General features: G+C 34.4%; 1 protein-coding gene across 4 annotated transcripts; it reads right to left on the reverse strand.

The window, feature by feature from the left end:
- Nucleotides 1-2,208: 2,208 nt before the first annotated feature.
- LOC11417361 (uncharacterized) lies at nucleotides 2,209-11,172 on the reverse strand. Of its 4 annotated transcripts, none has more exons than XM_024776720.2 (14): nucleotides 11,015-11,172; nucleotides 9,818-9,917; nucleotides 8,760-8,887; nucleotides 7,772-7,925; nucleotides 7,564-7,673; nucleotides 6,809-6,892; nucleotides 6,680-6,728; nucleotides 6,503-6,594; nucleotides 5,993-6,119; nucleotides 5,725-5,798; nucleotides 4,217-5,643; nucleotides 3,668-3,781; nucleotides 2,855-3,592; nucleotides 2,209-2,630 (listed from the first exon to the last, which is right to left on the reverse strand). In XM_024776720.2, the coding sequence occupies exons 2-13, from the start codon at nucleotides 9,908-9,910 to the stop codon at nucleotides 3,024-3,026; spliced, it is 3,021 nt and encodes a 1,006-aa protein (XP_024632488.1). In that variant the 5' UTR covers nucleotides 9,911-9,917; nucleotides 11,015-11,172; the 3' UTR covers nucleotides 2,209-2,630; nucleotides 2,855-3,023. The 4 variants fall into 4 exon arrangements, with proteins under 4 accessions (XP_024632488.1, XP_039686753.1, XP_003597140.1 ...); XM_039830819.1 differs by having other exon boundaries at nucleotides 5,725-5,801; XM_003597092.4 differs by having other exon boundaries at nucleotides 5,993-6,122.
- Between the last annotated feature and the right edge of the window lie 2,448 nt (nucleotides 11,173-13,620).

Consider the following 13,620-nt stretch of genomic DNA (forward strand, 5'->3'; position numbering starts at 1 on the left):
TTGCAATCAACTTTAAGTCTACTTTAAGTCATTTTCTTTTAAACCTAAAAAATACAAACCAATTCTTATTTTGCCACTTGGCTTTTCCTGTTAAAAACCTTTTTTCAAAGCTAATAAAAAACACAAAACCAATCAAATGTTGTTTTCTACCCCGAACTACGAGGTTTTGATCCTTCACGGGTACGTAGGCAGAGGACCATGTCCTTCCAAACAATAAAAAATGTAAATATTTAGGTCTTTATTTTCCACTTTAATTCCTTCTTTTCAAAATAAGCAAGCAAGTTATAACACGAAAATTAAATAAAAACCAAGAGGTTCCCGCAGAGTACTACGGACATAAAGGGTGCTAACACCTTCCCTTTATGTAACTAACCCCCGAACCCTAAATCTTTTCAAAATGGGGTAGTTTGAACTTTTTTCCCCTTTTCTTAAAAAAATTAAATGTTCAGTCGTGAAATAAATTAGTGAGTCAAAAGCTAATCAAATAGCCTTGATCTCCGAAAAATGACGCGACAACTATCTTCACTAACCAAGCTCAAGGAATGGCCACGGCACTTGAAGATGTGATGCCTGAGACTCATCATGGTTTATGCACATGGCACTTGTTTCAGAATGGAGTTAAACATCTTGGGAGCTTGATGAATGGAGGAAGTTTTTTGCTAAGAGATATCAAAGAGTGCATGTATGATATTGAGATTGAAGCGGATTTTGAGAAAAAATGGTTCGACTGGTCAATGATTATCTTCATGATAAAACTTGGATCATTTCAACTTATGCCATTAAGATAAATGGGCTGCATGTTATATGAAGGAAGTGTTAACACTTGACATGCGAAGTACACAACTTAATGAAGGTTTGAATTCTCACTTCAAATCGAGTATGCAACCGAATGTGGATATCCTACAATTCTTCAAGCATTTCAACTTGTAAAGTACCTAGATATAGTCAAGAACCTTGCAGGTAAATTCTCATTCTTCGAGTTGGTATATGTCTGGAGGGAACACAACTCATGGTCGGACCTATTATCCAATTTAGGCAGCACCAAGAAACCTGGTAACCATGGAACGACAATCCAAGAAACACTTTTGGTACCGCTCATCAAATACTTTCACCAATTTAATTGAATGTACATCTCAAAAAACTATCTAATTGAATGTAATAATTTTAAATAAAAATTAAAAGTTAATCAAACGACATGAACCAAACATTGAGACTCGCAGTCCTATTGTTGTCTCATAAATTGTTTTCCAATCATATCTTTTTGCGTTAATTATTAAATTATTAACGCATGAAATTATTAAATTACTTTTTTATGTACGCCACGCCACTTACATAAAGCGTCGGTGTTGAAATTTCTCCGTCTCAATTGAATTTCAAATCATTTAACAATTTCACTAAGTATATAATTAATAAAAGATATTTTTTGTAAACGTGGAAATCAACTCAACTAATGATTTATTTGAAAATAACGTAAAATTGAAAGAGAGAGTGTCTCATTATGATTTCATTTTCAATGCTTCCTATTTGGTGAAAGACGGGACAATATGAAGTGGACGTTAACTATCTAAGGCAACGTCTGCACCGCCATGGCAACCACAAATGCCTTTGTCGAAAGTTTACTGGTATTGTTTTTCCCAGATTCCGTGAATGATGCTTACTTCCTATTGATGATGCTGACATGTGTAGTTGGAGGTTACGAAAAACTGATATTGCAGAGGCTGTAGATATTATTTCTACTTAGTATATCTAATTACATACATTGTTTTCAACAATGTCTAACTAGACTCGTCGTTTCATGTGTTCTACTATCGTCCATTATTTCTCCTTTTCTCGACCATTTAAAAATTACAACTAATTAGTACTTCCTAGAATTTTGCCAGTTAATCTTCTGTCGGGTGCAATATCGAACTCTATTAATCTAGCTTTTCTCATTCACTAATGTTATGACATGCTGGTTCATTTTAATTCATTTGCATTTGGACCTAATACAACCATACAAAACTAACTTTTAAAGTGATGAATGAATCCCCCACTTATAAACTCATTTTCAAGTGATACTTAATCCAACGACCAATTATTTTAATGATACAAAACATAGCAGAACAATTAGCCAAAACCAGAATAATGATACACAACAGAGCAGAACAATTAGCCTAAACCAGAAAATAGCTCGACTTCATACCCGTCCTGGATGTACAAACCAAAAAATGCTCAACAGCCATTAAAATGATTATGCATAAAAAAAGAGAAACATTGGAAAAAAGATCTTCGTAAAAGAAGACACTAGACCTTTCCCAAGTGACAATAGGGTTTTACACATTCAGAATAAATTCCTTATTTTAAATAGTTAAAAGTGAAAAATTTAATATCAAATATGAAGGATGCAAAGCTGCTGCCAAAATTATCACCATTGAATTATTCCCACCAAACCTCTATTTATATCCACAAGTTCAGTAAAGAAAATTACAATACTAATAAATGTAGAGCTGATAGTTGACTGTCAATCATCAAGTTTCCATTGTCTGTACTTATAAAGAGAACGCTTGACTAAGGTCTTTGTGCTAATGATCTTGTTCCAATCCATCGTTGATTTCTTAAATCCCACGCAGCTTGCTTCACCAAATCCAGAACTAGACAGAAAAGGGAGGAAACCTGAGTGATTGTTTTTTTACAAAAGGTAACATCAAAGTCAAAGTTGCCGTGTTCAAATATATATTGGCTGACAACTAGATGAAGACATTTTCGTGGCTGACAACTAGTGGAAGATATTTTCATGCACACATTATAGATTATGCTATTAAAAGACAGTTAAACCATAACAAAAATTAAATCAAGAGAAAGCTTGAAAAATTACCAGTTGCAGTTTTCTTTTGAGTATCATCATAGCCATAGGTAGTCCATTAGACAAATCATGTCGAGAGCCAGCTCGACCACCTTTAGCAATGCTGGAAAGATTGAGCTTTTCCATTTGTGCCTTAGCTTTGCCATGGCAAAAATTGAGAAAGATAGTATAGCCAACTAATTCAAATCCCAAATGTCCTGTTGTATAGATCCCCAGAATTTGGCATCTGGTATTTTGAATCATCATATCCTCTATGAAACTTACTAAACCCAAGTCTTTCATTTCTTAAAAGCTCAGCCATACCCATACTATTTCCATTCTGCATCTCATTCCACCCATCCCAATTGCCATTTGACAAGACCGCATTTCTAGACTGCTGGAGAGCCAATTGAGGAAATGATGCCAAATTACTGACTTGAGATTGATCTATTCGTGAAGAAATGCCATAAGAATCACCAAGATGAGAAAAGGTGTTCCCAATTTCCGAAAATCGATGGTTTTGTTGTGGTGAGAGAGATCTTTGCATTAATAACTGAAGTCTGGCCTCATTCTCAAAGTAATTTAACTGTGGGGAGTAATTGGATTGCATGTCTAGCATTGGGCTGTTTAGTGAACCTTGAAGCCTCCCCTTACCAACAGCCAAAATAGCAGGATCCATAAACTCAATGTCTCCAGCACCACCAAAATTCCCAGTTGATGGTGTCTGATATGAATTTCTCCATAAGAAAGAAGGGTCAAGCAATGAATTCCCTGTCAAAAGGAAAACAAATAAAATCAACCAATATTGCAGGAAGTAGGTACAAATCAAACGAAGCAATAACTAACCCGAAGTTGAGTCAAAAGCCTGCCCCATTCTCTCATGAGAAGAAAAACCAGGAGGTGGTGGCCTGCTTGGAGCTGAAAATCCTGGGGGCGCTGAAATTTGTGTTTTTGGAACAGCTGAAAAATAGAGGAAAATCATTTCATGTCTTCCAACTTGGAGGCATTATCATAACCAGTTATCTACTCTACTGTAAATCATCACGCAATTGGAAGGCAATGTTATCCAGAAATTTAAGAGTAAATGCATTTCATTGAGGAATAGTTATTCTCTCAACCATGACAACACAAATTTTGATGCTCTACAGGCACTCTATTCAATCAGGAATACACTTTCACTAGTGGCCATACTTATCAAAAGTAAATTCTAGCAAATCCCACGAAAAAGCAAGATATTTTTTTAAAATTCAGATTGCTCAAAAAGAAGAATTTCAAGCCAAAATAGGTACAAAATAGAATAACATTAGTAGGAAATCAGAAAAAGAAGCCAATCATAAGAAATGCTACATAAAAATCTACAGTGGCTAGTTTATGTAAGTTATTATTAATACTCACCAGAAATCTTATTGAAAGAAGCAGCAAATTGACCACTTATATTTTCAGATTCCTCAAAGTTATTAGTAGCAGGAAAGCCATTTGCAATACCAATCTTGTCCGTTTCTACGAAATCTTGGATAAGTGAACCGCTTTTTAGAAATTGTTGGTTGGCACCATGAGATGGATTCACATCAAAAGCTTGGATTTTGGATTCCTCTTGTCTTGCAAAAGAAAATCTCGATTGATTGGTTTGAACACAAGAATTAGATTTCTTTAGCGTACCATTCTGATTTTCAGTGCTTTCACTTAACAACTTGGCCAAATTATGGGGTGATAATACCGAGTCATTCCAGGCATCAAATTCCATGGACAATATATTTGAAATTATACTACTCTCTCCCTTATCTGTAGCAGCATCACCTCCAATATTAACTGCTTCACTAATTAATCTTCCAATGTGATGATCATTCCTTTCATCACGAAGCAACCTGTAAGAGCTGGTGCTGTCGAATTTCTCAGAATAGCCATTGCATAATGCTTTAGATCCATGTAACAGTGGTTGAAACCCAACTTCATTATCTGTGGCTAAAGAACCAGCATTTACAACATTACAAGGTTCACCATGCGACAGAGGATGAGGATTATTATGACTTGCGACGCGAGGGAAAGATGAGTTGGGCAAGTAAGAATTACAAACAACTTCTGGATCCTTAAGTCTCTGACTATCAAAAGATGTCACATCATCCTCTAGTTCAACATAACCTGATGCTACCTCAGATTGAGAATCCAATTTCAAATCATATTGTTCCTTTGAATTACAGACCTTATTATCTGATATAGAGGCTTTACTGTCTGCATTTGTAATTATTTCGTCTCTATATTTGTCAACATTATATTCTGATCCTTGAGATTGCATAGACTTAACCAATGCATCATCAGGAGCTGGGCTGCTAGGTTTGGTTATGTTGTAATGTTCATTTTGGGCATTTCTATCAAGGTCAATAGAAGACACCTCGCTGGACAAATTTTGAATCTCTTCATTGGTAGCAGTAATTGCTTCACTACGGCTAAAGCTGCCAATTGAATTTGTTGTGACGTCAATAGACTTTGTTGTGTTTGATGTTGTACAACACCCTCGGCAACTATCTCTGGCTAATGACAGCTGGGTGTTCAAATTCACGGGAGCAGAAGAAACATCAGAAGCCAGTGTTTTTTCGCCCACATTCGCCAGGACATCCACACAATTATTTTTGGCTCCAGGCATTATACTATGACGCCCATCACTTGACAAAGGCCTCTTCATTGTATCACTCTGCAATGAAACTTGAACTGTGCCTGCAACAGCCGAGGAGAAAGGTAGAGTGCTGCTGATTGAATCAGGCTTGGGCTTGGATAGTCCGGTTGGACCGCCAGCAGCTGGCTGACAATTTGTAGCCCGCAAACCCCTAATAACACAGATTCAAATGTTAATTAACTTCAAAAATCTCAAGTTTCAACATTCCAATCTAAATCCAAGACTCTATTACCATGCAGCATGGGGAGCCATAGGCTTTGCAGGAATTCCATTAGGAGGCAAACCTCTTGCAGTGCCAACAGAGTTCTGCTCCATAATGAAAATAAAAAGTTAGTGATTCACATGTTCAGCTGTGAAGTGAATTTCGCAGCATAGTCAATCCGGACAGAGCAACAAAATATTGAATCGGCACAGGGAAGTGATGCTGTAACGGCCAACACCCAAAAACAGAGGAAATGTAATAGAAAAGAAGTAAAGGTAGCACGAAAAGAAATGCATACACTTGAAGAATTTTTTACAGTGGGTTTCCCTGAAGTGTTGCTTGTGCAATCATCCAAAGGAGGAGGCAATACATTCCCCGACCGCCGTTCCATATTGGTTACAGCGCCAGTAATTTGTTGAATATGACTTCTTAAAAAACCAAAAACAAAAAAATGACTAAACCATTGTAAGCACAAATTACGAGAACACAATTTAAGCAATAGCTCAAGCATGCCAATTGCCCTAAAAAATCCTTCCCTTTTATGACAGTCATCATGTTTCAGATTCCAAATAATTAACCATACTCAACATGATATTGACAGTGAAAATTTCAGCTATGCTCAAATAGTTTAGTATCACAAAAAGGTAAGGTAGATCTATCGTTGTTAGTTAAAAACTAAATGCTGATGAGAAATGCTAACATGACAAGGGGCATGAACCTGAACCAATTGCAACATATGATTTTATTTTTACAACCAAATCATAATATGCTCCACATCAAAATTAATAAGTTAATTTAACAGAAATACCTAGTGTATGCGGAAACTACTTCATCTTTTGTGAAACTGTCTTCTTGAGAGCCAATCTCATGAAGATATACACAATCCGGATTGCTGCAAGGCTGTTCATCAGATTTATCCACGATTAAAAGTTTAACTAATCAAGGAAAGGGTAAAAATCTATGTAGGAATTAGTAGTTTTCAAACCATGTTTCTGAGCCATGCATGACAATATTTAGTTGTTCCAAAACAAGCCCTGAAATGTATAAAACAATAACATAAGGAACTGGTCAATCATCCCATACGAAAAAGACCTCAGCAAGTGCACATTGATACCTTAAAGGTCTATCCTCCAAAACAAACCCATGTACATTTTGAATACATCGAATTGCTTCTTCTTCCTTTGAATAAGTAATATATCTGAAACCAAAAACCCGTCCTTAGGAGCTGCAACTTTTAATAAAATTATGAGGGATGAAAATGTCAAGATGTATTAATAGTCACCAAGACAAGATATAATTACAAATACAGTTTTCGGGGAGAATTGGGTAGCTCCCACAGTGAAAATCATGTCCGAAATGGTTTTGAATATGTGTGGAGAAGACCCATAGGAGAACTAGTAAGGATGATTGACAAGATGGAGAATAGTCTAATATAAACTTTATAAACTAGTTTGTAAGGCTACACAAAAACCAAACTACATGTAAGGATCACTTCCACTAGACCAACAAATTATGAACTATATATCTTCTGACTAACATATATATTCAATTCTTCTGACTAACATATATATTCAATAAAAATTTATGCATTTAAAAATTATGCTTTGTGCAGGACTCAGTACCTCAACTGAGATGATAAACTGGCCAAGGCTGATAACTTTTTCTACTAGATTGCGGTGGGTTTCAGAGAGGTTTAAACAAAGAATTTGGCTACCAATAGAGTAGCGCCGCTAACTTTCAGGAGTTGCCAAGAGCAACTCTGCTATGCCCATTATAGTGGCTACCATCATGCCATGGCTGTTATGACAATCATGCAAATACCACTAATGAAGAAAAGCTAAGCCACAACTGAATAGAACACAAACTTACACACTACATGTATTGTTCGGAAACTGCTGAACAACACCAGCTGCCGTTCGAGACATTGAAACTTTTAAGACCTTCCCATATTGACCAAAATACTCCCGCCGCTGGAGAAGCTGCATGAATGTCGATAAAAAAATTAAATCTTCCACTTAGAACAAGGGGAGAAATTGAAAGGCATAACTACTGGAAGCAGATGAAGTACAAATATTACATCTTCATCAGCCAGATCGAGAGGCAATCCCACTATGTAAACAAGATTCCGCCTGATAACTCGCACATTGCTGAGCTGCTTCCGTCCATCAGATGATTTCGACTTTGCTTTCTGGCTCTTCATCTTTCTTTCCATATGAACTTCAGCCACCAATCTAAGCAAAGATATTATCGGCAAGGGAAAATTACAAAAAAATAAAAAAAATAACTCAAGCATGGAAGCATTAAAAAAAACTTCTAACTAGCGAGATCTAAGAAACTGAAGGTAAAACCTGTTTAGCCATCATTTTATAGCTTCGATTTTTATCACAAAAATAACACCATGTTTTCACTTCTTTCCAGTTTTCAATGTTTTGAACAGATAATAGACTAAACAATCTTTGAAAACAGGAAACAAATCAAAAACAAGATGAAATTTATGCAATTAAAAATGAAAGGAGAATATTTGAAACAATACTTATAAAACCAAACAAGCCCATAATAACTGAGATCTACCTTGTTCTATCCGAAACATAAAAGTAACACTTAAAAGCTCTAAATCCTATACATATAGAGCCTGTTTGGATTGGCTTGCTTGAGCTTATCTACTGACATAAGTTTCGTGAGGCTGTCTGAGAGAACTTACGAAAACAGCTTATGACAAATTTTCTAAGCTTTTGTCACCTTATCTTCATAAGTTCTCTAATATAGCTTATAAAAACAAGTTATAACATAGACAAAAACAATTTAACGTTATTGTATCTTTTGTTATAAAATAGTGTATCCAAACTTATACATAAGCGCTTATCATGATAAGCATTTGTGCTCTAAGCTGCAAATAAGTTGTTTATCCAAACAGGATGCTAGTATGGTATTATAACTTATTTAAAAAGATATGATATGATAGATAGTTATACAAATGCATGCATACATAATTATAAAGGGGGAGAAGAGGATGTGAAAAGAATTAACAATTCAAGCCTACAGAAATGTACTGTTAAAAGAATAACCTCTCACAGTTTGCAGCCATCCCGACAATCTTTTCCTTATCATATGGAGATCGACATGCAGGGCACCGTCCCTCTGTCTCGTCCTTCTCAGCCATGTCCATTATGTGATGCCAACACCAGACACAAATCTGCAACCAATTACAGATACAATCGGCATTCCTCATTGTTCATGAATATAGAAAATAAGCATGTCTCAGGAAACAAAACACAAACAACGGCACCTGTATCTTAAATACATATTGGTTTACGACAAAATGAAGGGAGTGGCATTTTATTCTAATCAGTAAAAATTCTAACTCATACCAAACAGTGTACAGTGTAACCACAAAATTCATTTCAGTGGTAATAATCAATAAAACAATGTTTATTTGATTCAATAATAAAGCCAACCTTGCATGACTACATGCTACATAAAATAGACTAAGAATAAAAATTGCCAGCAAGGGATAAAAAGTGTTTTTATAAGCTAAAAAATTTATTCCGTCACAAAAATATTTTAACAAGGAAGCCTCAAAAACGGGCAACAAAAAAGAGAGAATGTTGTCCTGCCTGAAACAGCAAGAAATAAAAAACATCACACTTACCCAACATTTTTGTTAAGATAATTGCACTCACCCAACTTAAAAAACAGCAAAGCCATAAACTATAACCCAGGACACATGATAGATCCCACCACTAATTGTTTCACAACAAAGTTACCCCCAAAATATCCAAACGATTATTGAACCACAATGAAATTGGGTTATATGAATCCAGGCGGCTTGCGCTTGGCTAACTCCAAGGCTTGAACTGGACCACCTCTAGGATCCTATGACCAATCGGTTTGACAGACAATAATATCTTTTGATTTTGAGCCCGCAAACAATAGTGAGCATTGAAGAATGCCAAATTTTAAAACATCAATCAATAGATATAAAAAAAAAATCAGAGACCAAAAAACCAAGTGACACAATTGCTAAAGAAATTTAAGTAACCTCAAAAAAACACAGCATCCAACAGATTATATAAAAACCTTCAGATTAATGCCTAATAAAAAGAACATAGAAATAAAATCAAACCTGGTAGCCGCATTTGCATGGTCTCAATTGCTGATCTGTCAAATCCATCTCTTCAGCACAAAGAGGACAAGTCCTTTCTCCTTCATCACTCATGATTGCTCTGGAAAAAAATCAGTAGATCAGAAAACACACATCATCACTATAGAGTAAATATTATGGACAAGGGGACATTATAAACAATATAAACCACAAACTTAATCCTTAATTTATTGCATCTAATTTTTTGATATAAAAGGAACTTCCTACACTCGGTGAACCGACAATACAATTTTACCAAGGAATCCAATCACAAATATGAGTTATAACAATCATCTAGACCCTAATGCAACAAAAACAAATAAATTTGTGTAAAATTGATATGCTGTCAACAAATCACAAGAATCAATATGTATGACTTTCAACATAGTTATAATAAAAGTCAAGCTGTTTTTAAGATCTAACGATTACGATTCATTTATAATATAAAAAAAAAATCTTTACACCGACAGTGCATATGAGTTAAATCCATAAATTTAACACTGTGCCACAGTCACTTTAAGATAATTCTGAAAAAATTCATGAAAAAATCATAGATTAGAGGAGTAAAGTAGAGCTTAAATCCATCGGAGCATAAAATCACACATCGGATAAAATTACAAAATCACATATAATTAACCCAAACTTGAAGGGCGTAAAATCAGAGCAACTAAACACTATTCAGAGCATAAAATCAGATCAACTAAACACTAATCAGAGCATAAAATCACACATCGGATAAAATTAACAATCGAAAACCTAATCGAAATTATTTAATTATTTAAAACTGACAAAATCAAAATCCTACAAAATCAAAATCAGTAAAATTAACAATCAAAACACCTAATCCTAAGAGTTCAATACTTCCAAAATACATCACTGGATTATGAATCTAAGCATAAAAAAACAGTAAAAACAAACTGAATAACGAACTATAAAATGGTCGATGACATAAACAGCGAAAAAATGAAAATCCAATACCTAATCCTAATAGTTAAAAACTAACAAAATCAAAATCCAAAATAAATCACTCGATTATGAATCTAAGCATAAAAAAAAATAAAAAGCTGAATAATTCGGTATAAAAACGATCGATGAAATCAAAAGAATTAGGGATCTGTGAAATTAGGATTGAATCTAGAAATTAGGGTTAGGAATTGGAAGTGGATGATGAAGACTTACAGTGGTGGTGAGATCGGGAAGAATACGAAACTGTGAGGATGAGATTGTTCGATTACGAGCGAGAGAGCAAAACAAAAGGGTAAGAGAATTGCACGAGCTGGCTTTTTTATAAGGAGAAATATGAGAGAAGGCTTTGTTTGGATGTCACTTTTTTGGCTTTTGCTTCTCCCTCTTCAAACGTCGTTTTCGTCATAATCTATTGCCCTTCAAGTTTGGGTTAATTGCTGTGATTGCCCTTTCTTCTCCCCTCTTTGACTTTCAATATTTATTTATTTATTTTACAGTATATTTATTTCATTTTATACACTTCTATGAATAAAATTAAAATTTGCTATTTTTAAAGACAAAAAATATATTTAATCTAAAAATCTTTACATATTACAATTACAGTACAATGTATTATTTTTTTGAAGGAATTACAGTGCAATGTATTGTTTTTTAAAAGAATTTACAATGTATTGTTCATACAACGATTTATTAAACAATTATATTATATTTGTCAGATAAGCAAAATAAGTGTATGTTATATTATGTGTATATAACAAAAATACCCTTGAAGAAATTATTTTTTATTGCATCTTGTTGTTTGAAATCTTACTCGTGTCTTTTTATTTTAAGGATAATTTTACTCTGTCTAAAATAACTATAGTAACTAAAGAGACAAAATACAATAAGTTTTAAGATCACCATACCACGTGTCAAACATTGAATTGAGACATGATGAGATAGATATTTTTTTTGGACAAAAGATATGGCACGTTTATGATATCTTATCTTTTCTCCTGATTCATGAGCATTAAAAAGCGTTGAATTTCATTATGAATTTCTTTTTAAAAGAAAGCTCATAATAAACTCTTGTTACCGTTTAATATGTATTTAGGAAACTATGTGAAGTCAAGTATTTGCCTGTATATCTTTCAAAACAAAAAAAAGGTATCTGTCTGTTTATTTTTGTAACTAGTATTGGTTAAAGAATCTTGTTGATCACTGTTTTTTATGATAAAGAAAAACAAATTAGGGAGAAACAATGTTTTTTTTGGACTAATACCTAAAATTCGTCCTTGAATTTTTAAAAATCGGTCAAATTCGTCCCTGAATTTTGCAAAATAGCTATTTAGTCCCTGAATTTACAAAATGTCAATCAAATCAGTCCCTCCGTTAAGTTGGTCTGTTAACGGAGGTGACGTGTAACGTTAACCTCTTACATGGCTTACCACGTCAGATGTCACGCAAGCAGGGATCAAATTGATTGATTTACATAATTGCCAAGGACCAAATTGATGGATTTTCATAAAATTGCCAACGGCTCTTTCTCATTAATAGCTCTTTCTCCTCTTCCTCATTAACGGCTCTTTCTTCCCCAAATATAAAAATTTGAAACCCTAATGTTATAATTTGTTGCATAGAATTCAAAATCCCCTAAATTTCTTACATGAATTGATGTCAATGTTCTTCCCCAATTCAAAAAACTTAAAACCCTATTTTTTTTATTCAATTCGAAATTCAAAAACCAGTGGTCATTGTTGAAAATTCGGTGCTCAGAAATGATGAGTGGTGGGCGTATGGGCAAAAACAACTACAACAGTCAGTCTTCATCTTCAAGCTCTATGTACAACGATGAGGTGAGAGAGCTTCAATGTTGGTGTCCTAGAATTTGTGTTGTAAGAAAAGCCAACACCGTCAATAATCTAGGAAGGCCTTTCTATGTCTGCCCTCTGCCAAAAGTTTGTTTAACAATGGTTATGTGATGTGCGAATGGTTTGTTTAAATAGTACTGATTTTGTCTTTTGATTGTATAGGATGATAGTGAAAATTGTAAATTTTTTATGTGGGTTGATGAAGCTGAAGAACTAGGTTATTTTGAAAACAATGGTGTTGGTCGATCCTCAAATTAGTGAAAATACCATCAAATAGGTCCTTGAATTTTCACAACATATATCACTGTGATCCTTGGTGCATACATTTGCTGAACAAAGTAAAAACTAAAAGACAGACACTTTGATTATAAAAAGACAGACATCTGCATACCATCATAAATCATATATTTGATGTTCATAAGTCATTACATAGCCAAAAAAAATAACATTACATAGTCATCAAGTCATCAAATCATTTGATGTTCTTAAGTGATTATATATCCAAAAAAGCATAAACTAAACAAGTTCAAAAAGCATAATTTAAACAAGCATAAATGCTTTGGAAATCCTAGAGTTGGGATAAACTCCATGTATAGGGGTTGAGTAGAAGCGGATGACCTGTAATTTGGATTTGGAACTCTAATAACTCTAGGAGCAGTTGAATTTTGTGGAGCAGGACCCTCAATAATGTTTGTTTATTTATGTCATTTGAAATCGCAGGTCCTCTCATGCCATATCTCCTTGTACTCATTCTCTGCAAATAAAATCAATCATATCAGCCCTTAAATTATAACAAAATCCATCAAATTAGTCCTCAAATTATGCAGTAAGTCTCAAATCGATCCTTATGTAATAGCGGGGTATAATTGGAACACATGAAAAATTACATGGAAAAGTCAAATCTCGAATTTTTACCATTTCCATCAAATTAGTCCTTGTACACGTGGCTGCCTTGTTGACACGTGTACA

Source organism: Medicago truncatula, chromosome 2 (assembly GCF_003473485.1).
Source record: "Medicago truncatula cultivar Jemalong A17 chromosome 2, MtrunA17r5.0-ANR, whole genome shotgun sequence".
NCBI classification, from domain to species: domain Eukaryota; kingdom Viridiplantae; phylum Streptophyta; class Magnoliopsida; order Fabales; family Fabaceae; genus Medicago; species Medicago truncatula.